Genomic DNA, 24,972 nt, shown 5'->3' on the forward strand with positions numbered 1-24,972 from the left:
AAGTTACTGTTATGTGGATATGTTAATTATTATTATTATCGTGTAAGATAACAGCTGATGTTGACTCAGCCCCAGTGATTTTAGGCTGAATCACTAAAATCTGTTGGGCCCTGAGTAAAACCAGGCCTCTCACCATCTTTGTAATCTTTACCTAAATCTCAAGCCACAGGTGATGCTACACTGAAAACAGGAGACTAGGCTGTGACTACAATCAAAATGTTCCAATTCACTTCAAGTTAAGAAGAAAATGGCTTCAATATAGCTCAAAGCCAAGAGTTTGCTAACCCTTGGGGTAGGGTGATTTGCCTTGAATCGCAACATATTCCTACCTGGAGACACCAGAGCCTTTGCCAATGTTTCAAAGAATATTCTAGAACCTGAGTCTTCCTGGACTCGCCTGACTCTGGCTACCACTTCACACTCACTCACTCTGGTTTATGCCACCAAAGCCCATATGTGAAACTCAGACCCTTCACGGGTTTTTCATTTACAAAGCCTCTCTGAATCACTCAAGAATTTGGTAAACTTGACAGAGCACTAGACTCACACAGAGAGTCACGTCTTCCACCACACACCACACCAGCTCACAATAACTGACAGCTGTTCCTGGGCTCTGCAGTCCCCACCAGCCACCCTGCAGCAGGGCCCTCCTCGGGCTGTGCGCCATGCCATCCTCCTGTCCCCAGCTTCCCCACACGCTCTCCTGGAGCAATCAAACCCTGTGCACCGGAAGCCTTGGAATCGCACCCTCTGCTGTCAGCACACATCGAAGCATTGTCCCAAACAGATAGTTCCCTTGGTGAGAGATAGGCTAGAGCCAAATGTGAAGATAACTGAAAGTTCTCTATCTTGTTACAGAACCTGTTACTTTAAGATGAGATTTATCATTCTGTGGCAAGAGGGTGACATAAAGTTACACTTGTCCCTTTCTACTTCACAGTTAGTCCAGGCCAGCCCCAAATAAGACAAGCAAGTGGATGTCATTATGCCACATTGATGCAGAAAAATAAAGAAGGTTGGAAATCAAAATCACAATAGCACAAAAAGCAGTTTGGGAAAGATAGCAGATTCCTTCCCTTCTTGAGCTGAACTTACGGACTTTCCTAGGCAGAGATTTCTCAATCTGGTAAGCTTTTGTCAAACAGAAGTAAAGAAACCCACACTACCAGCAAACTGTACCTCAGGACGGTATAACTTGGTGATGGTCCATCTTTCTTCTTAATACCGTCTCCTTCAGCGTCCTCAAAGCAAGCACAATACACCACTTAAATGAACAAGCACCAAATTCAACATCCATGGTAGAGAGGGATAATTATATTTGTGAGTCAAAATTAAGCACAGACTTCTATTATGGGTAAAATCTAGTTCATTTGTCAAGATTCTATATCTGAATTTTAAGTGTTCCCATGAAGGCATCTGGATTTTTTATGAATATAAGGTTTGTGATATTCAGACATATTTATAGAAAATCAAACACCTTCACTGATGAGTTCCAATGACTAACAAAGAACATTAAACAAATTATTAAAATAAAAAGTGGTCTGTAGGATTTGTGCCTCCGATAAACGAGGGTCTATGTCCACTAAAGGCATGTACAAAAATGTTGCATAGCAGTTTTATTTGGAGTAGCCCCAAAGTTGAAACTACTCAAATGTCCACCAATAGTAGAAAAAACAAGTAAATTGTGGAATAGTGATAAAACAGAATATTACTTAGCACTTAAAAAGAGCAAGCTACTGCAACAATGAAGCTGAATCCCACAGATTGAAGTTTGAAGAAAAGAACCCAGGTAACGAAGATGTGCTTTTCCATTCCTACAGAAGAGTCCCAGAGCAGGCAAATGAATTGATGACAGAGGTCAGAAGGGTGAACAATGGTTACCTGTGGGAAGGGACCTGATGAGGCAAGGGGCACAGGAAGCCTTCTGGAATGCTGGGAATGGCTTACATCTTGGTGTTTATTTATGTTAAAATCCACTGAGCTTTTCCCGTAAAATTCACCTAAGCTGTTTAGCTCAGAAAGGGCCCTTTCTAAAATCATCACACCTCAATGAAAAAGAAAAATGTTGGCATGTAAATAAAATCCAAATTTATATAATTATGAATGATATTAAATTAAGGATTTTAGTTGTCAACATTTTGCACCTTTAGGCAGACATTTTGCCATGGCATAAGGGAAGAATAATCAGAGTTTATTACTACTTCTCTTTACAGTAGAGAAGTCTAGCAGAAATTTTCTTAACCAAGCGATCAAACTTAATGTCACCACGACAGGACCTGCTGACATCAGGTGCTTTCCAATGGGATGCATCGAGAATGGCACAATGCCACCTATGTGGTATCTTTGTCCAAAATATTTAACTTGAGTCTAATCACTAAGAAGCATCATATGAATCCAAATTTGGGATTTCTGAAAGATAAGTGGCCTAGATGCTTCAAAAATGTCAATGTCCTGGAGTTTTTTTAGATTAAAAAAATGACGACTCAACATATGTGTGATTCCCGATTGGATCCTGGATTGAGAAACCAGCTAGGCTATTACTGGGGACATTTGAATATGTGCTCCCACTAGATAATAACGTTATATCAGTGTTAAGCATTCTTAGAATAGGTGTTGAATTGTGGTCATGTACAGGAATATCTTGCCCTTAGAAAATAAATCTAAAGTATTTAGATTATCAAAATGTTTATAAATAACTCTGAAGTACTTCAGCCAATAATAATAATAATTATGTGTGCCAGAGAAGAATAAGAAAAGGAGGAGGAGGTGGAGGAGGAGAAAAAGAAAATGTAACAACATGTTTGTGATGGGTATTCCATGAGAGTGAGATGGATCTCCCACCCAAAATTTCATTCCGATGTCAACTCTGATGACACACGCACCAAGGGGACATAAACCGGTTTATTACTCAGAGTGAGGCTTTCTACGCAGAGGAGGGCTAGCTCCGAGTGTGTCTGAAAATGGCTTGAAAGCAGGGATACAGGCTTGGGGCCTGCTGTGGTTGGGAGCTGGAGCTGGGTAAGGGTTCTTGTTCATTGGCCAAGACTTGTGTGGGCTGAACTCCCCATTAGCACCAAGGGAAGGAGTACGTGGGCTTTCTCCCCAGCTGGCCCAGGTATGAAGCAGAAGGGGAAGGGGAACATGTTTCTGCTTCTCTCTCACCCATTCATACCAGGCATTAGCACCTTAAAATTATGTCCTGAAGAAAAATGCTTTTACAAATATGTGCTGCTGCGGCATGTTTAATCTCATAGCAGATTTTATTTCATGAATAAAAAACTTTCACAACTGAATATAAATATTTCTTCTTTCTATAGTCATTTACAAGTAGAAATATTATAGTTTCTATTAAATAAGATACTTGTTAATTCAAGTTGCCTCACTTACAAAAACATTCATAATGTCACTCAACAAGAAATGCTCACATGCCCATTAGGTGCCAGGTACACTGGTAGGAGCAGGGACAAAACAGGGTACAAGGCAGGGGTTATCAACTCCCACACGGTGGAAATGTCACAGTTAAGACACCACCACTCCCACTCTTTGAGAGCCAACATTCTGACTGACAAATTGAGGAATCTCGAAATATATAAAATGTGCGAAAGTCACGACACTCAGAGTTACCATTGTGGTTATGAGAACTCAAGAGTAATACATATACCAATTACAATTCTCACAAATCTCCTCAGAAAGAACATTCATGTCCTATTTTAAAATAATACACATTTTAAAATAACACAATTCATTCTCTGTCACTACTTAAATTCCTCAATGTTTATTCTACAGCAAAATCACAAACCTGCGCCTATGTATTGTTACTGAGATAGATGTAATGCAACACCGCCCATCCCAACATCCACCTTAAGCAGAGAGCAGGAGAAGAAAAAAAGTTGTCTTATGAATCCTAAAATCCATCATAGGTGTAATCACCCTACAGCTGGGACTTTCAACATTTCAAATACTGTATCCCACTCTTTTGAGGAATATGCTTATACTTGCCAAATATCCCAACTTGGGATTTTCAAAATGTAGTGTCTGTACTCATGACAGATCAAACTGCATAAGAAAATTACAGCAGGTATGGACAAATAGCCTTCGGTAGAGTTCAAATAGTTATCATTTCTTTGACTCAACTTCCATATCTAGGAATTTACCAACATATACATGTATACATGTGTTGAGAAAGTACTGTGTGGTTGCTTATGAAAGCTTTATTTATTTATAAAACAAGAGACTAGTATTTTGAATGTCATTCAATAGGGTTTAGTTAAATCAATCACGGCACATTGTACCACGGAATATTATACAGGCAATGAAGGTAGTTTTATATATGCTGATACATTTCCAGGACACAGGTAAGTGGATAAAGCAAAGTATAAGGGGAACAGTTTAACAGGATACTTGTGTCTGTATATGAAAGGGATGTTACGTATATCACCCTGCATGTGCTCAGGAAATTTCTGGTTGGCTTCATAAGAACCAGGGTCACGTAGGTGACATTTGGGGTTGGAGGAGGACTTACTGTACATCTTCTCATGACCATTGACTATTGTTGCCATGTGTGTATAATATACTTGCATGTATCTATATGATACATGCAATATATAATATCAAGATATTGGTCATCGTGATTGCTACCTTGTATTCATCAAGGAAGGAAAGGGAAAGTCAAAGAGCTCTTAAGAATTTCATGTCACGGTTGGGCAGTTCTTTTTATTAAAAGTGCTCCTCCTGCTAACAGGTGAAGATAATTTCTGCTTGCCTGAGAAACATTTGTTCCATCTGTATTATTTAAGCTAGCCATAGAAGTGACAGGAGGTGGCATTGTTACATAACTTTCACCTCTGTTTATTTGCAATTCTGTTTTCCCCTGGAGGGGAGGGTCAGGTGCATGTTTGTTGGGGAGCAAGAGTTGGCAAACAGACATATAAATGTAGGTAAATATAGGCCATTTACAACATAAAGAAGAGTCCCTGCTGTACTCTAGATCAAAAGGTGCTCTACATTATTGAACTGTGATGCTCAGAGCTTCTGCAGTTCTAAAAAGAGAGTATCCTCCCAGTTAGTGGCTTCTCAAATAATCCAGTTTTTAGGTAACTTCCTCTCCCCACACTTTCAGATGAATAATTACCCCTCCTTTGGTTCCTTTGTCAGTTATCATTTAGATTGAAGTCCAGTTATGGTTTATGTTCATTTCTTCCCAAAGTCATCATCAAAGTCACAGAAATTGGACCACTAAGGCCATCTAATTCAACCTGAGGGGAGGAGAGAGGCACATGGGGTGACTTTGTCTTTCAGATGTCGGTCATTTTCTTTCCCACTTGAATCAAAAAGGCAGGGGCAGGTCCAAAGATGAGTGAGGACTGAGGCCTCTATTCCATTCTGCAGGCTTCATTCTTGAGCTCCTTTTCTCCTCAAAGACCCCTCCTTCACCTTCTTTGGCCCACTGGATGGTAATGGCCTTTCTGGTTTGAAGCCAAAGAGACTAACACAAGAACTTTAAAAAATGTCTAAACGATAACCGCCTTTGCCATCAAACTTCTGTAAAAATGCATGCTTGTATGACTGTTTGTTTGTCTTTAACATTGATTTCCTCTTCTGAGGGTCATGCCCATTTTTTAATATCAATGATGTAAATCAACCTTTGAGAGATATTTTTGTAAGCTATTTTAGAGATAGGCGATCTGAGCAATTCTATTAGAAACATTAATCTGTTGGAAAGATCAATCCAGCTGATGGTGGGGGTTAGGCAGATGTAGGTCAGTTAACAACATACACATTCACTTTTAACTAGTTTTAGAGACATAAAATTGATGCTATTTCCCATACCCAGTTTCAGGCTCTCCCAATGCTAACTACCCATTATTAATGCAGGAAAGTTACAAAATCTTGGTGTTATTGTAATGTCAGAGAGGTAGAGGTATGTGGTTATTGAAAACCATATGTTCACTCAGTCACTGTTTCATCTGACCACATAATAGCTACCCATATTTCACGATGGCTCAAGAAATTCAAGGAACGCGTGAGTCGGTCATGCCCAAATGTCCCCTAGATTCATTCAGTCCCAGAGTCTCCCCTTTGGGTGGTTTTAAGCACTACCAAGGCAAGCACCCAGAAAACTGAGCTGGGGAGGATCTTAACCAATTTCATCCCAAACAGAAACTACTTACTTTTAAAACACTCATGAGATTAATTTAATGTAATAATATACCACTTACGTAATTTCCTAACCTAAAACCATCTTGAAAGACATGGAGGTTAAAACTAGAAGACAAAGCAAGATAGTCCATTTAGGGTGACATTGGGGAGAGGGGAGAATAGAGATGGATTTCAGAGAAGCTACAGGTACTAAGAGAACAGGTTTCTAACTACAGTGTAACTGGAAAAATACAGTCAGTATTACTTCTTCAGTGTATAGTAACTAATAAGATATCTTGTGATTAAACCAAACTCTTTAAGTAAATACTAATTCTTTGAAAAAAGACTAATATAAAAAGAATGTGAAGAGAATGAAAAAAATTTTGAAGTACTTTCTTATTAGTTATAAGATCAATAAATACAACTATTCGGGGTTTTCATCAAAGAGTCCTCCCATACAGCTTTCCACATGTCCATTCAGTTATAATCAACCAAACATTGTAACGCAATCTTATGTCCAAGTTCAAAGCAATTAAGAAAAGAAGAAACAAAACAAAACAAAACAAAAATTGTCATTGGCATGGTCCATTTGCACACCAATTTTCTTTAAGTTACAAAGGAAAAATGTTTATAAGTTTAACATTTTATGCTAATATCTTCCATCAGTATAGACCGCACACATGTTGGACACGGAGCCAGCTGCTGCCCACAAGAGGAATGTATCCTAATCACAATTTTACAGACACACACACACACACACACACACACACACACACGAGTACATGTGTCAAATAACTTCAATGGACATCCAAGGAAACATTCAGTCTAAGCTAGGATAATGTACTTCATCTTTCCTTTTGCCTAGTTAAATTAAGCAGGCTGGATCTATTAAGTCAGGGAGGAAACCAAAACCATCTGAGTGTGTACACAATGACCCATTTACTATCCTACGTTCATCAGTATAAGGAATCTTCTAATGAGAATCTATTAACAATAGAGGGGCCACACAGCACCATAGCCAGGAAGTATCAGCACAGGACCTGAAATGAGCACTTAGCAGTTGTGGCCAGAGACCATGAGCACTCTGGCATGGATTGGTGGTAGGGAAGGAGGTGAACAGGACAGAAGGGCTTTAGTTCTCATGTTCAAAGTTCCCACCACACTCCTCTCTAGGCAGCCTATATGCCTATCAGCTATTTAAAACTTCAAGTCAAACCAGCCTGCCAACATGCCATCTTAAAATCATTGACTACCACTGAAAGTTAATTTCCAGTTGCCTTCATTTCATACATGCTATAATATACTCTCAATGGTTGAAATGAGCAAACACATAAACCTTCCAAGTTGTTGGAACTTAAAAGATGACCCCTCTGATGTTCCCCATCCAGGTCAGCAACACCAACATATATACTTTTCTCTGTTTTACAGTGTGTGTACAGTCACATTTGGCTTAGAGGCCCAAAGGGGTAAAAAACAACAGCACTGAGTTTGAGAGGCAGAGAAATGCAGTTTCTTAATCATGGGTAAGGGGTTATGTGTCATGAACAGCTGTCACTCAAACACTGCCAGCTACCTGGCCTCCCGGTTTCCCATTGTGAAAGCGTGCACAGCCGTGTATTCATATAGCCATATACCACAGACAGCCACCAGAAATGCACAGATGTGCTCCCGCCACTGCAGGCATGGGCCGTGGTTTCCATTTCCCAAAGAAATACATTCCCAACTCCATGGTAGTGGAGTGTTCACCCTTCAATGGTTTCTACAGTTACATATTCTCAGACAATTACCAAGTAGCATTTTTAGTTGCCAAATACAAAGGATATAATAAAATCTTTAGACATTTTTATGCTAAAAAAACAACTGTACAACAAATCATTTTGAAATTATGATAATCTCTGAGTACTATGGATATAGGTACTTACTGTTGACTATTCTGACTTGCAAAATATCCTCTGTAGACTCTTATTACCTGGGGAATGTGGGAATTACTTGCTACTGGTAGTACAGACTTCCATTGCTTAGATTTTTAAAAATCCTAATACCAAATATTTCCACCAAAGAGATGAAAAATGTTTGCTGAAATACAATTCTTATTTCTTTTCATAGCTGGCAGTCATACATTTATTAATTATTAAAATAGCATTAAAAATATTAAGGTTGTTATTTACCATAATAATGGTTTCAGTTCCCATAGACTTCGTCTGCTCTTAACCAAAAGAAAAGCCTATGTACCTTTACAGAGCGACCCGAGGTCAAAACCAAATGCTGCGTATGGAGCTGATGAATTTGCCAGACACTCATGGTGATATTGAATTATTTCCCCCAAAGATGGAAAAATACAACCATACAAATAAAGTCACCTGCAGTGCTTGAATTTCTTACCAAATGCCATTTTTTTTCAGTAAAGGTAACTTAAGAAATGCCCTAGCTTTGCTCTAAAATCATAACTGAGCAGAGAAAGTCAAAGCCTGCAGTTACTGAAATACCCCTTTTGAGGTAAGCGGTGGGATTCTTCTCAACTCCTTCCAGTGTAACCAAAATGCACTTTCCGGGCATGGCCGGAACCCGACCTTTGTTTGGAAACGGAGGCAAGACATGCCGAAGGTTCCCAGTGCACACAAAGGCTCATGTTTTCTGGCTGGAAGGACTTCTGTGACTTGGTGTTTCTTGTGACGTCAAAGGAGAAGAGCCATTGCCTCCATTTTGGAGACAGGAGCCCAAGCCAGTCTCTCTGGATACTCTGCCCAGCTCGGCCCCTGCCACAGCCGAGGCCACAGAGCTGGGCTGCAGGAAGGAATCGGTCACACAAACAACCCCTCTACCTAGCTGCCTACCTATCCAGACTCAGATTCTCCCCCAACATGCCTGTTCACCTAATTTTCCACAGCTTAGCCAACAACAAAACATCTCCATCTGGTTCATTTTTCCTTTGCATTTTAACTGCAGCCCAGAAAAAGCCTGACTAGTTCATTGGGGCCTACTTTCAACCAAATCCAGAAAGCTTTAAGGGAAATAAAAGGTGTCTGCCTGGGTTTCTTTTATGTGGAAATCAGATATCCAAGTATCACTTGTGTTTCCATAGGAAATTTTCCATCTTCAGTTTTTCATTGGTGTTATTCTAGGCAAAGAAGTACCCAACTGCTTTCACCACCACGTCTCTCCTTGAAATCACAGCACATCACCCCATTTGCTTCAAAAACCTCACCTCCAACTTCAGGAGGAGGCACAGGGCCCTGCCTGTGCAGAGGATGAAGATTTCACATGACGCAGCCCTAAGCATCCCTGGACTGGAGAAGCATGGAAGAAGTAAACGTCCCTCCCTGCTGTCCCTCATCAGCAACGAGCCCGAGGGGGATCTCACCGGCACCCCTGCCCTCTGGACACAGGTGTCCTGCACACAGGCATTCATGTAGGCTCTCCATCCCCAGTACGGTGTGTCCACACCAATGCACATGACAGCCAGGCAGGCATGAGGGAAAACAGTCAGCTGTCCCCAGTCAATACCTCTTGGCCTCTTCCCTTCCCACCCCACCCTCCCTTCTTCCCCACACAGCTTCAAGTCCACGCAGATCTGGGTCTCCAGCATTATCTAATCAGCTCACTCCCACCCCACTCCCCGTATCCTGAAGAAACACGTAAAATCCCATCTGTGGGGGAAAAGTCTACTCAAGTTGTCTTGCTATAGGGAGCTCTGATGAAGCGTGGCGAGGGCATTCCTGCGGAGGGATCTCAACTCCCAAACGTCTTCCTGCATGTGCTCCTGTTCCTTTTTCTCCTCCCCCTCCCCGCCCCCTACCTTGCTCCTCGCTGCTGTCCCCAAACCAGGCAGTGGGTTCCTCCTCTGGGAGCTGGGGTTCTCCGCCACCTCCTCCACCCTCGAGGGCTTTGCGTTTCTTCGACATCTCTGCCCAGGGCTGGGGATTTGGGGGTTTTCTTTCCCCACCCCCTGGCCCTCCCCCCTCGGAGAGGAGAGTGAAGGTGGGGTTAGATGGAGGGGAGGGGGTTAGGTGCAGAGGAAAGGGGTGGGGAGAAGAGACCAGAGAGGGAGATGGAAGAGATTGCTTCTTCAGGAGGGGAAGGGACTTGGGGTGGCAGGAAAGGCAGAGGGGCAGGGACTCAGTGCAGAAATCCTACAATCCGGTCCATCAGTGTAGCCCTACGTCTAGGAGACTGTTTGCTGGTGTTGCGCCTCTCTCTCTCTGTCTCTCTCTCTCTCTCTCTGCCTCTCCCTCTCCCTCTCTCAGTCTCTCTCTCCTTCCTCCTTCCTCCTTTTCCTTCAACTAGAAGGGTGAGCCGAGAGGGGAGGAGAGATCAAACCAGAAAGGAGAGGCTCCTTGGGTGCCTCAGCGGATTTCTTCCCCATTTGGGGGGGCGATGGGGTGGGGTGCTATGAGGACTCCTGGCCCTGTCTAGCTATGAAGGAGTGGTGTCTTATGGTTGGGCTTGGCTTGGCTTGGGGGGAGGGGGCGGGACAGTGTTTGCAGTGTTTGGTGAGGATGCGATTTCAATGGGTTGCAAGGAAAATTGGGTGGCATGAAGAAAATAAAATGCTGCAAAATGCAATCTAGTGATGCTTTCAGGTGCTGGGGACTCCGGACCCCCTCCTCCCCTATGACATCACAGGATCTTTTGCAGAAGAGACTAGGGGAGGTGGGGGGAGAGAAGAGAGTGGCGGCAGAGGCGAGGATCAAAAGAGCAGGGGGTCCTGTCCCCACTGAGAACTGGAGAAGGGCGGCTGGCTCGGGAGGAAGGAAGTTGCGGTGCACACACCATCCCTTCTCCGGGCCGCCTCGGGAGGCACCTGCGGGTCTGGCGCGGCAGCCGCTGCGGTTTGCAGCTGGCGCGCAGCCCTCGCTGGGAACTTGGAGCTCTCAAACTCCTCGGATCAAGCGTTAGCCCCGAGGCTGTCAGTTGGCGCTGGGGCGGGCTGCAGTCTCTCTCCCCTCCTCTGCAAACCCTTGAGTCTTCGGCTTTATAAACTCCCTTTTCTTCTTTCTCGAGTCCACTCATCACCCTTTCCCCCAAACAGTCACGTCCACAAACACAACACACCACACACGCGCATACGTTTTCTTATTGCCAAAAAGGGTGGAGGGAAAGGACAGGAAGTTTTTTTAAGTACACGCACACACACACAAAGATTGGGTCTAAGTTTTTCTGGACTCTCAAGGGTTAAATAATAGGTAAAAGAACTGTCAACTTACCCGCCAAAGTATGCTGACGCGCATATCTGCTTTCCGCTTCATTTCGAGTTCATAAATTTAAAAAGAGACAGTGAGAGAAAGAAAAAGAAAAAAAAAGGCAAGGCGCCGGGAGCACAGTGGGTCCAGGGTTCCATGGAGAACTGCGCAAAGCAAGTTGCCAAGAAAGCCCGCTGGCCAAGTTCGGGACCTGTCCACCACGCTCGCGCGCTCCGCTCAGCAGGCAGATTCCAAAGGCTTGGGGCACTCTGGGGTGCGCGCCGATCTTCTCGCAAAAGGCGAGTGTGTGGGGTTCCTCCTTCCCTCCTTTCCATCTGGGGGTCTCGGGGAAAGCTGCACCCAGCGCCTTGGGCGCCCATGAAGACCAGTCCATCTCAGCTCAAGCTCCCAGCAGCAGCAACTTCGGACTCAGACCTCTCTCTCTAGAACATGAGTGCTTGTGTGTGCGTGCGTGTGTGTGTGTGTGTCCGAGTGCACTTGACATTTGGGGGTGCATGTGCTCTCAGGAACGACTCTCCCGGCTGCCCGGAACTTAGAGAGTTTCCCTTTAAGCCGGAGATGCTGCTCGGACACCCCCCCGCGTCCAACAGGAGGCGATGACGTCTGTAGCCTCGTTGCCAGAACAGTCCCCAGGCTGCCGCTGCCGTTCATTGACAGGAGCGGGCGCTCGGACGTCAGCAGCCGGACCTTTGGCAAGGCTGCTCCCGCGGAGACGGCTCCCACCCCCGCACCTGCCAGCCCGCCCCCCCGGGGGGTGGTCACGAAATCAAAGCCACCAGAGGAGGGGCCCGGGGAGGTGCTGGGGCTGGGGGAGGGGGATGACTCGGATCTGCCCTCTTTGTCCTGGAGCACCGGAGTATATAAATAGTGCAGTCTCCAGCCAGACTCTCTCCCAGTCTTGCACGCCCCCGCAGTCCCCCCAACCCGACCCCCGCCCCTTGTCACTACGTGTCGGGCTCGCTCTGCCTGGAGGGAGGCTGGGGTGCGGGGAAGCAGGGAGTGCAAACAGACATTGGTTCTCTTTCCTCTTCCCATTCATACATTTCTGTTGGAGTCCTAGGGCCGCCGCGCCGGGAGTCGCAATGAATGGATGGATGCCCGCGCGCTGGGACCACCAGGTCCGCAGAGATGTCGCCGGCGCTAGGGGCGCTCCTCCCGCTTGGGGACAGGCGCCCTCGCCTAGGCGCAGTGTGGGGGGACCCCAAAAGACCCTTAAGAGGCCAAAGGCCTGCTCTCCCCCTTCTCCCCAACACACACCAGGGGTCTTTTCTGCCCCGGAGAAGTTGGGACGCAAAACGTAGGGAACTGCGCTCAGTCTCCGCACCATGAAGAGTCCAGATGGGGACCGAGACCAGCACGGACGGTAGCAACAGAGAGGGGAGCGCCCAAGTGGCGCAACGCTGTGGCTGAAGCCAAGCCTGTCGCCTCCCCCTGAATACCGCTGGCGGCCCAGGACCGTGCGCTCTCCCTTCCTGAGCACCCAGGGATGCACTGCGCAGGGAAGGAGGGCACGGCGGGAGGGTGCTTGCAGGCGACTGCTGCGCGGATTCCCCATCCGCACCCGGCTCCCCCATCCGCACCCGGCTCGCGGGGAATCCGTGGGCTTGCACTCGCCAGAAAGAGTTGCTGCAGGAGCAGCCGGATGGTGAGGCCCGTTCCCGACCCTGGGTGGGAGGCACTGAAAGGACTGCGTTCTGAGGCGCCAGGCACAGGGCGCAGCTTCATAAATGCCCCCAAAAGCTCCATGGACAGACGGCACAGATGTCGCTGAAGTGAACCTAAGGAAGTTTGCTACCCCAAGACCCGGGCTTCGCGCCAGGTGACAACAGACGTCTGGGAGTGTGGTGACACCTGCGCAGAGTCCCTGGTGGTTCAACGTGTCCGAGAAGGTTGCAAGAAGATGCCACTGTCTTACCTTTCTCCCCTAGTGCTCATGCCCCAGAAAAGGCCACTGGGTCACTAGATCCCAACCCCTTGTACCATGAGAGGGAAGCCTGCACAACTGCGTTGGCACTCCCCCCTAAATCGTCTCCTGGGTCCTTCCCATTATGCACACACATAATGTCATTTCTCCAGGGAAAAATAAATAAGAACTTTCTTGACTCTCCACCTTCTCCCTCCATCTCTACCCAGGTTCTCTGTTTCCCTTTACAAAAGAATGCAGCTGTCTAGATGGTGGCTCTGGTCTCTCTCCTCTCTCTGGGTCTTGAATCGTTCCAAAACACTTTCTTAAGAGTTCTACTTCTGCTGTCCTGCAATATCTCACTTTTACTGAGGTCACCATTCAACCCAAAACTCTATCCAAGAGTCCATTCTTAGACATCTTAGATGACTTACCCATGGCAGTGGACAGAATTCTTCATTCCTGCCTCCTTAGAATACAACCTTGACTCAGCTTTCCAGATCTCCACTCTGCTGATTTGTGTCCCACCTTTCTGGACATTCCCCCTTAGTCACATTTGCTGAACTCCTCATCTCCCCACTGTCTTCATGTTGCAGTGTCCCAAGGCTCATCTGTGGACCTTTTATTTTCCATCACTCCCTGCTCCCTTGGTGATCTCGCTCAGCCTCATGGGTTTAAATCTGAATACTAATGACGCTTGCACTTATATGTTTAGCCCAGACCCCTCCCCTAAACTCTACATTCATGTATCTAGCTACCAGCTCCACTGGGGCATCTAGAAGGTATCTGAAACCTAACATGGCTGTTACTGAGCTGTTGGTTTTACCCCCATCACAAACCTGCTCTTCCCACAGTTTTTCCACCTTGGTGAATGGAAAGCCCACACCCATCATGTCTGGGTTATAGCTGTTGCCACCTCCCTCAGCTGTCACTCTGCCCACGCCTCCTTCACTCTATTCTCAGCCACATGGGCCTTCCTAGAACCCACCAGGCACCCTCCCAACTCAGAGACTTTGCAGCTGCTGATTCCTCTCCAGGAACTCCTCTGCCCAATGTCCTGAATATCTGCAGGGCACATTCTCTTCCTCTTTCACATTTTTTCATCTTGCACCTCTTCAAGAAGCCTCCAGAGTCCACCCCACCACACACTGCTACACCACCTCTCCCAGCACTTATTCCCGCCTTTCTTTGCTTTACTTCCTCCATGCATTGCTTGTGGTTGACTTATCTACCTCGTTTAGTCTATTTCCCCAGTAAAATGTCAGCTTCCTAATGGCAGGAATTTTGCCTTTGCTTATAATTGCATAAAAACTACATAACCTCATCAAACTTTCTTTACCTGTCACCACACATTCAGGAGTTCCTGATTCATCTCTTAGAACATAGAAGAAAGTGAGCTTGGAGGTTGGCAAAGGCCATTTCTCTGTCATAGTGATCTCTCACATTAAATGTGTGTGTGTGCGCTTGTGTGTGTGTGTGCGCTTGTGTGTGTGTGTGTGTATCTGCCCAAGACCACTGTCACACCTCTGGTGATTCCTGAGAAATGCAATCTCTCTACCTTCCTCACTTTCTTCTTCAATCCTTTCTTTGCCTTCCCCTATTTCTTTCTTTTCTCTCCGTTAGTCTTCTTTTCTTTTCTGCCTTAAGCCTCCCATGGGCACCAAGGGGCATGCCAACCTAGCCCTTGGCCACCAAGGAGGTAAAGGGGACCTTCAGGCTTACCTGTGTTCTCAAAGCCGCCTGCTTCTTCCCATCCATCCTGTTTCAATGTGTTCACATCCCTTCTCATCAGCAAGGAAATATATCCCTGTTTCTAGAGCTTTGGAGTACCCAAATTAGATGTCAAACATTTGAGTCATTTAATAACTGCTGAGCTCTAGGGCTCCAGAATGAAGTTCTGGGATCTCCCCTCAAGGCTGTCCTAATCCAGTGGAGGAGAGGGACAGGCACACTATCAAGGCATCAAGGTGCTGACGAGGGTGCTGATGAAGACAGCCAGTGCGACAAGAGCGCTGATGAAGGCAGCCAGTGAGACGAGGGCGCTGATGAAGGCAGCCAGTGGGACGAGGGTGCTGGTGAAGGCAGCCAGCACGACAAGGGCACTGGTGAAGGCAGCCAGTGCGCGAGGGCGCTGGTGAAGGCAGCCAGTGGGACGAGGGTGCTGGTGAAGGCAGCCAGCACGACGAGGGCACTGGTGAAGGCAGCCAGTGCAGGAGTTCCTGGAGTCCAGGTCACCGGAAAGGTGGGAGAGAGGACCACAGGGGGAGCTGCATCCAAGAGGGGTTTGCAGGCCTTGGGGGAGCTCGACAGTGGAGGCAGCTGTGCAAGCCCCAGAGGCAGGAATGAGTGGGATGGTTGGAACGCTGGGCATCAGGGTGGTTTGGGTGCCAGTGCCAGGATGGAGGGTGAACAGACAATGAAGGGCCTTCAGCCTACGCTGAAGAGTTAAGGCTGCATCCTGAAGGGCTTTATGAAAGAGAAAAAATGGTGTCCTACATGTTTGAGTCGGAAAGTTGATGAGTGGATCAGGAGGTGAAATCAGAGGCAGGAGGAACAGCCAGAAGAGGCTATTCCGGGGTAAGGCGCTAAAGGAGATGAGTTGGCCATGTGGGACGAGAGGATGTGGAGGCCCACACTTCCAGTGCACATGTAATTGCCCACCTTCTGCAGAAGGACCTGAAAATAAGTTAGAGTTTGCTGAGGATTACAGGGTCATTGGCGTCGAGGGGGCAGATGCTGCTTCATGCCCGCCCTCTTAGCTGGGCACCACTTTGGTGGTATGAGTGCAGTTTATAATCTGTCACCTATCCTGCACATCTGGAAACTCCGTGTCACCAACTTAACCTGAACAGATCAATGTCAAAGGAGCTTAGATGAAGACTCATGAGAGATTGATGTAGGAGCCAGAAGCCACCTTGTCACTCTACAGTGGGCAATTAGTCTTTGTGAGCACTAGAATACTCTTTTCCTTTCCTCTGGCCACCTCTACCCATATCAAAGTTATAACTGATCAAATTACAGGGCAAATTTCATCTAAGCTATGGTAAGGGCAATACATTCGTCATGTGAGCCTAGGAAATGCAATGCAATTCTCTAAGGATGCTTCCCCAATTCGTTCCATGCCGGGTATCCACTTGACTGTCAGTGGCCTTGCTTCCTCATCCCTGTGTTACTGCTTCCACAATGACCCATAAGACCTTAAGGAGGTTCTTTAAGAACAAAAATGCCTTGTGCAAGGCTTCAGCACTTCTGACATGTGGACGGCCTTAGCTTTAGTGTGAGAGCTGCTTCACATAGTCAGACCTTTTCATTTTCCCTTTTCTTGGAAGGGCGTTTTTAGGTTCTTCTCATTCTGAGAAGAAGAGAGACCTTCAGATAAACGGAGTGTTAATTCTGTCCACTTCCAAGGAATAGTGCAGAAAAAATGAGCAAAACCAAAGTAGCTTACAGACTACTTTATAAGAACCCATCATTAGACAAACTGATACTTCCCTCATGCTGTAGTCTGAATGTGCCGTCCAAAACTCATGTGTTTGAAACTTAATCCCCATCTCAACAGTGTTGGAAGGTGGGGCCTAGTGAGAGGTTTAGGTCCTGATGGCTCTGCCTTCATTAACGAATGAACAGCACTATAAAAAGGGCTTAAGGAGAGGGTTAATCCCTTCTGCCTCCTTCTGCCATGTGGTGAGGAGCAAGAAAGCCCTCACCAGAGGCTGGCAACAACTTGATCTTGGACTTCCCAGCCTCCACAACCATGAGAAATACATTTCTGTGCTTTATGAATTACTCAGTCTGAGGTATTCTGTTATAGCAGCACAAAACAGACTAAGACACCCCACTACATTGACCGATTGAGCACAACAATTTCTATACGGAAAAAAATTTCTAACTTATGGGAAACTATTTTAAAGTAAGTACAGGAAACACAGAAAGTCTGGAAGAAGTTTACTTAAAGTTGCAAATGGGTTAGATCTAAAAACATTCAGAAGGTAATCATTGATTTTTAGAGCTACAAGAAACAGTAAGTTATCTAAGAAGGCTAATTCTCCAGCCCCAAAATACTCTGTTATAAATGAGGAAAAGGAGAGCAAATAATATGACATAGAACATTTGTTGTAGGCCTTGAAGTAACTTTTTTGGGAAGAAGGACATTACAGCTATGCATTATGCTTGGATTTTAAACTAATCATGTAATTGCAGAAATATTATATCATATCTGTTCTTCTTCCATAAGTGGCATAGTTTAGTTATTCTATATATGTTCATTTATTTAAATTCCATCACCCACAGTTTTATTCTTTTATTTGGAAATAATTCCAAATTTACAGAAAAGTTGCAAGAATAAAAATAATACCAAAAACACCTATAACACCTGTTACCCAGATTCACTTCTTGTTAGCATCTTATCCCACTTAGTCTCTCACGTGCACCCTCATCCTTTGCTTTATAAAGCAGCAAAAGGTGAATTATGTATCTCTAGGTCCTTGACCCCCAAAGGCTTCAGTGTGTACTTCCTATAAGAGAATTTCTTATATAGATATAGTACTGGTATCAACAGTACTAAATTAACATCATTACTACAATGCTTTTATCGAATCTATCACCCACATCCCAGTTTTGTCAATTGATGCAATAATGTCTTTTATGATGTTCTCCCCATCCGCCTGTCCCACATAGCATACGGTCTAGGGCTCAAGGATGGCATTTATCTGCCCTATTTCTTATAGCCCTTCAATCTGGAGAATTTCTGGAATTTTTCTTTGTCTTTTATGACTAGACATTTTTGAATAATACAGACCCTCCTCTCATTTTTTTTTTTTTTGAGACAGGGTCTCGCTGTGTCACTCACGCTGGAGTGCAGTGGTGCAATCTCAGTTCACTGCATCTTCAACCTGCACAGCTCAAGGGATCCTCCCACCTCAGCCTGCCAAGTAGCTGGGACTACAGCCATGTGCCACCATGCCCAGCTAATTTTTTTTTACTTTTTGGTAGATCTGGGGTTTTGCCATGTTGCCCAGGCTGGTCTTGAACTCCTGAGCTCAAGCAATCCTCCCACCTCGGGCTCCCAAAGTGCTGGCATTATAGGAATGAACCACCATGCCTGGCATCTTCCTTCTATTTTTAATAAAACATTTCTCAGCCTGGGTTAGGGTTCTGCCATCTCAGCTGGACTGCTATGGAGATGAGGTGGTGTCTGTTTCAGAATTTCATATCTGGAGGCGCTTATGTCCCATAGGTGATGTGAATTCTGATTGAGGCATGATCTGACTTTCCCATTGTATAATTACTCTCTTTGTTTCAGGTACAACCAATAAGCAGCCTTTGGGCAGCTGAGAAGACAAGGCGAGTATCCTGCCCCTCAACTCAGTTCCCTAACTCAGCACCCACTCCTGACTCCTGCTTGGTCTACTCCTGCCTCGGGGATGTTTAAGCTCAGTAATTCTTCCACATCAGCCCTCAGGCAGGCAAAAACACTTCCTTATGCCTCAATGACTAACGTCTGTACCTATTTATTCATAGTACAAGTATCTTGGACTCATGAATTCCTATATTTAATCGCTCATAATTCATTCCTTTATATATTATTTTGATGTTCATATTTGATCCATTAAAAGGGCCAATGAGAGTCCCCTCAACCTGGCTCCTGCATCCTGATGGCATGCCCCCATCACTTCTAAACACTTCCTTACTTTCTGGCTTAATAAGGTGCTTTGGGCTCATTTGTACCTACTTTGTTCCAGGCCCTGGGGTCAGCCATTTCTCAGAAGAACACTGGTTCCTTTTAATGGAATTATAGACCAAGACACAGGTACTAGGTGTGCTCATTGCTGCTGGGGCGTCTTTTCCCCCTGGCCCTTGCAGCAGACAGATCTAAGCAATAAGTGCATGTACATGCATGCACACATACACACACAAACACATGCATGTGCACATATACATACATGTACTTATTTTAGCAATCAGGAGCCATTCATTTGTCTATGTCTCTTTCATCACAGTGAAATCCCTGGTTCCCAAAAACATCGATGTATTTACTCACTTGCTGAATCCTATAGTGCATCTAGAATAGTTTCCTAGTCGCTCGCCCATGCCACCACAACAAAACACTCTACTCAATAAAGGTCAGGACGTGTTCGCAACTCCTCCCCCTAATTTCTTTCACCACTCAGCACAGAATCTGGAGGATCTATAGTTAAATTCTGTGTTCATCGTTATTTGCATTTGTTCTTTCTAGTTGATTTCCCTTTTATTGCCTTTCACTGGAAACATGGTTGAGTTCATTTGTTTTAATTTCCTTTCAGTTTTAGGGCTTTTCTCTCTTTCCATTCTTACTGATTTAATTCTATTGTTTGAATATTTTTTGAATATGCCTTCACAAGCCAAAACTACACTTTAAGAAATACAGGCAGAAGAGTCCTCCCCGCTGTATTCCTTCCACTCCATCTCCCTCCCACCCCCAGACTCTATAGGAAGCAAATTTCATTGTATTCAGGTTTATCTGAATTTCGTCTCCTGTTGTAAAGGTGAGCAGGTAAAAATTTATTTTCTTATTTTCTCTTTTTGCTTCATACAACTCAGTGTACTATATATGCTCTTTTGCGATTTGCTGCTTTCACCTAATAATATTTTCTAGAAATCACCCCATATCAGTTTATCAGTATCATCCTCATCCTTTTTTCAACAGCTGTACAGAACTCTACAGTGTGTATGTACCACAGTTCAGTCAGCCAGTATCCTGTGCTTGAACATTTAGCTAATTTCCAATATTCTACATTTACAAATAACACTGCAATTAGTTACTTTACACACTTATATTTAGGTAATTTCTAACACTTCACAATGACAAATAATGCTGCAATGAGTTACTTTGCACATGTAGATGTTTATTCTATGAGAGGTATAACTTCATGGTATAGACCTAGAAGCAGGTTTGCTGGAGCACAGGTAACTGCAAACAGTTTTATTAGATACTGTGAAATTATTCTTCAAAGGTTTTGTACCAGTTTCTAATTTACTAATCATTTTCTTTTTTAAAGAACAATAAATAAAACTTCCAAGGGGTGATAGAGCTGTGTATTAGTCTGTTCTCCTATTGCTGTGTGGAACTACCCAAGACTGGATAATTTCGGCAGAAAAGAAGTTTAATTGACTCAGTGTTCCACAGGCTGAACAAGAAGCAGGACTGGGGAGGCCTCAGGAAACTTAACGATCATGGCAGAAGGTGAAGGGGAAGCAGGCACATCTTTACATGGTGCAGCAGGTGACAGAGAGCAAAGGCGGAAGCACTACATACTTTTACAAAACCAGATCTTGTGAGAACTCACTCACTATCACTAGAACAGCAAGGAGGAAGTCGGCCCCCATGATCCAATTACCTCCCCTCAGGCCCCTCCTCCAACACTGAAGATTACAATTCAACAGGAGAGTTGGGTGGGAACACAGAGCCAAACCATATCAATCTGCATTAATTTAAAAATATTTAATGCATTTTAAGGAAGTAATTTGGTTCTCCCAGCTGGAATGGTTAGGATCTAAGGCCTACTTCACCCTCAGACAATTTGGGCTCCAGCGAACTTGAGAGTATGGAATACAAAAGCATGTTTCTATAATACTGGTCTACTAAACTCAGCATATACATTTTCCATCTGGTATCCTCCATGTTATATAATAAAATATACTAGAAATAGCCCGGGTGCAGTGGCTCATGCCTGTAATTCCAACACTTGGGGAGGCCAAGGCAGGCAGATCACCTGAGGTGACAAGTTCGAGACCAGCCTGGCCAACATGATGAAACCCGGTCTGTACTAAAAATACAAAAATTAGCCAGGTATGGTAGTGTGTTCCTGTGATCCCAGCTACTAGGGAGGCTGAGGCAAGAAAATCACTTGAATGTGAGAGGCGGAAGTTGCAGAGAGCAGAGATTGTGCCACTGTACTCCAGCCTGGGCAACAGAGCGAGATTTCATCTATCTATCTATTTATCTATCTATCTATGAAATAAATTGATTAGAACCAAATGTGATTTCTGTTCTCAATTCTGACATGTTCTTGTTCTGTGAATTTGGGAAAGTCATTTAATGCTACTAAGCCTCTGTTTCCTTGTCTGTAAAAGGGGGGAAAATAATAATTTTCATAATTACACAATGAGTTTAAGAATCAAGTGTGTGTGTCATTTATAGGCATAATCACAAAGTTCTATCTATCTATCATCTATCTATCTATCTATCTATCTATCTATCTAATCATCTATCTATCTGTCATCTACCCATATCTCTATATGTCTATAGTCTTTGAAACATCTCCCTTTCAAGATAGTGAGAAGATAAAAAAAAATTTAACTAAAATTTGGGAAGCCTGGGTTTTTTTGTTCATTTTTATCCTAACCACTGTAAACTCACTGTTTAATTCTAGAAATGTTATTTCACCTTTCTGAATCTTATCTTCTACATCTATAAAATGAAAGGGCTAAACTGGTTGATCTGTAAGATTCTTTCTGGTCCTAAAACATTTTGATTCTTCATGTAACCTATGTTAGGTTGGTGGTGAGTGCACTAAGAGAGTGGAAAAGAATTTCACTCCCCATATTTGAAGATCCTCAGTAAAAACAAATTATTTAAAAATGAAACTTTAAAAAAAGAGAACTAGTACAGCTCCCTAAAGTCATTTTGAAGATCATATTTTCCACCTAGGAGGTGTGAGACCAGCCACCTTTGATTCAGTGGAAAGTATTTAGATTTTTTTCTTGCCTTTCCATAAGATCTCGAATTTTTTAGTGTAATTTTTGAGTTCGGAATCTCGAGATTTTGAATTTTGGGTGTAGTTGGCTAACAAACAAAGGCTGGAAAGGAAGAATGGAAGGGAGGGAGGAAAGAAGGGAGGGAGAGGAGAAGAAAAAGGAAGAAAGAAAGAAGAAAGGAAGATAAAAGAGAGAAGAAAGAAAGAGAAAAGAGAGAAAGAAAGAAAAAGAAAAGAAAAGAAAAGAAAGAGCGAGAAAGGGAGAGAGAGAAAGCAAAGAAGGAAGGAAGGAGGAAGAAAGAAGAGGAGAGGAGACGATATTACATATGTCCACTCCTAACACATTCTATGCCCAACTCAGTGACCAGGAAATAAAAGGGAATCCTCCCCCTGGCAGGAGGGAAATGAAGAGTGCAGGTGGAAAGGAAAGAGAATGTATCAATATGGCTGATGTGTACTTTATAAAATTTACCTCCATCAAGGACTTTGAAGCTCTGATTCTAAAAGTGCTTCGTCTTCTGGAAGAGGATCGGCCTGGCTATGCTGGCCAAGTCCATCGAGTCCATGTCACCGTTCCCTGGGTGACGTAGTGCCCGGTCTCTTGCTTTAAGGCCCCTGCGGTATTTCACTCACAGCCCCTGGGATGTAGGACTGACACAATCTCCAACCCCAGCCAGGCCCCGAGCGCCATCCTGCTTTCTCATTCATTGTCGCAGGGGCTCCTGTGAAAGCCTCCTTGTGCTTCCCACCCTTTCCCCACCCTGGAAGCCACCAAGGTCGAGTGTGCCTTTGTCTTCCACCTGCCTCCAATCCTTTGCAGATGCTGCATCCCTGTCCTCAGCCAGGCATCACTCGAGCCCTCCTTCTCTCCATTCCCAGTGGCTGGCGTTAGGCCCTTCTCATTTTCTTCCACTGAGACCCCATGGAGGCCACCTGACACGTCCCCTTCCTCAGTTTTCCCTCTGTCCCAGCCTTCATTATAACTGTGTGAAATGGAAATATGAGCAGCTTAACAGCATCCAGAAACTCTCCTCAGTACACAGCCCCAGCCCAGGTGAGCCCACGGAGCCCTTCAGGGCGGGACCCTGCCTGCTCTTCCAGCTCTGTCCTCCTCCACTGGCCAAGGCCTCCTCCTTCTCCAATCACACAAACACCTGGAGCTCCCAGCATGCTAGCTCCTTCATGCTTCTCTCTTTTACTGATGCTCAGTCCTCTGCCAGGACATCTTGCCTTGGCTCCTTTCCCAGGCCAAGGTCCGCCGGGCTGGCTGTGCTCCCTCGGCAGTGCTCCACTCCACTTGCTCCTGGAAGCTCTCACCCTCTGTCCTCCACCTTGGGAGGAAGCTGGATAGCTCCTCAGAATAACCTATACCAGGGCACACTTTATCCCATTGTATTATGGCAGTCGGGGGTGTGTGTGCGGTATCTGCGTGTGCCTGTGTGTGGTAAGAGATGTGATCTAGAACAGAAACCCTAGCCTCTTGTTCTCACAGAACAGTACGTTCTGAAAGGGGGTGGTTGCTGCTGCCAGTCAGAGGCCCAGCAACGCCAGAGCTGGCCCTTTGGCAGTGCCATTGGCTCTCTTCCTCCCACTGTTCCTTTCATGGACAAGATTCCCTGTGGAGATCCAGGCGCCATTTTGTGTCCAAGGCATGAAAATGAGGGAAGAGAGGTTGACATCAACCGACACCGTTGTTGATGTCGTCAGGAAAAATAAAACCTTTTCCACACACCTCCAGAAGACGGCTCACACCTCATCGGCCGGGACTGTGTCACAGACCACCTCTTCCAAGAGCAGAAGATTAACATGACCGTGTCATGTGGGCAAAGCATGCAGCTCCCCCCGCCCCAACAGAACCAGGGATCTGTTAGAAAGGAGAAGGGAGAACAGAACTTGGAAATGCAATCACTCAGCTTTCTCCCTGAACCCCACGACAGGTCCATGTCCCTCCCTGCTCTCAGTCTCCAGCATTTGGCAGGCGCCTGGCTCACAAATAAAAATCAAGCAGAAGTCAAAGGGGCTTCTGGTTTATCACTTAAGTTTTCATCTGCCTTAGCATGAATAACATGAGTAAATACAGTAGGCGCCGTGCTCATCATACTGAACATGTTTTGATTTGGTATAAAGTATTTTGTTCAACTACTTCCATTTTCTTGTGAGATTTCACTCTTGCTCCCCATTAGTGACTACAGATTTGGGCCAATTTGTGAAAAAAAGAGCTATTATATATCGAAACGTCTTGACTTTAGAACAGTAACTGATATGCAATAACAGAGACAGCACTGATCAATTAGAGGCCAAATGTCTTTAAGGAACAGACAAAAGAGTTGTTAAAAAAAAAAAAAAAAGTAAAAGAATTGCTAGGCCCAACTAAATGCCAACATAAAAAATTGTCTTCTTATAAATTACAAAATGCAGAATTTTGCTCAAAGTTAAATTGGACAGCCTATGTTCAACTATGTACGCTTTGGGAATTAATTTTTTTATATGTAGGCAGCAAATACTAGTGAGCTGCACTGAAAATCGGAGCTGTTTGGGAATGTGCTTTGCTGCTGTTTCTTATTAAGTGTTTGTCTTCCAACTCTACCTCCCTCATGCTATCAGTGACAATGCAACACGAGGGTTTCCTTATGTGAAAAATAAATAATATCGCATTGAAAGTTGTGAAGTTTCTTCTCTCAGATTTGAGGCATTTCTCAACACACTAAGGCTTTAAATGTTAGGGATTCTCTTGCAAATCTGGAAATTTCCATAAAGAAATGCTAAGATTTTGACTAATGTACAAGTATAAGAACACGTTGCCACGGCATGTAACCCATTTATAATTTGATCTTTGATCCAAAATTTTTTTTGATTACTTCTTTTGGTAACCATAGCAATATTAAAAAAAATAAACATATACAATGAATGCTGTAAGAGAATTATTATGGCGTATATGTGCACATGCTCAGCTTGAACAAAGATCAAAGATGCAAAATCTTATATAACCGTGTAT

General features: G+C 44.6%; 1 protein-coding gene across 1 annotated transcript; it reads left to right on the forward strand.

The window, feature by feature from the left end:
• The first annotated feature begins 11,933 nt into the window (after nt 1-11,933).
• Nucleotides 11,934-13,443, forward strand: LOC735389 (putative uncharacterized protein FLJ36797). The gene has a single exon (XM_001134827.5). It carries the CDS (start codon nt 11,936-11,938, stop codon nt 12,638-12,640), a length of 705 nt encoding a protein of 234 aa, XP_001134827.3. The 5' UTR covers nt 11,934-11,935; the 3' UTR covers nt 12,641-13,443.
• The last annotated feature ends 11,529 nt before the right edge of the window (nt 13,444-24,972 follow it).

This window comes from Pan troglodytes, chromosome 5 (assembly GCF_028858775.2).
Source record: "Pan troglodytes isolate AG18354 chromosome 5, NHGRI_mPanTro3-v2.0_pri, whole genome shotgun sequence".
In the NCBI taxonomy this organism is placed as follows: Eukaryota; Metazoa; Chordata; class Mammalia; order Primates; family Hominidae; genus Pan; species Pan troglodytes.

Excerpts from the sequence above, each read along its gene's own strand:
- LOC735389 (XM_001134827.5), top strand. The coding sequence starts at position 11,936 with ATGACGTCTGTAGCCTCGTTGCCAGAACAGTCCCCAGGCTGCCGCTGC.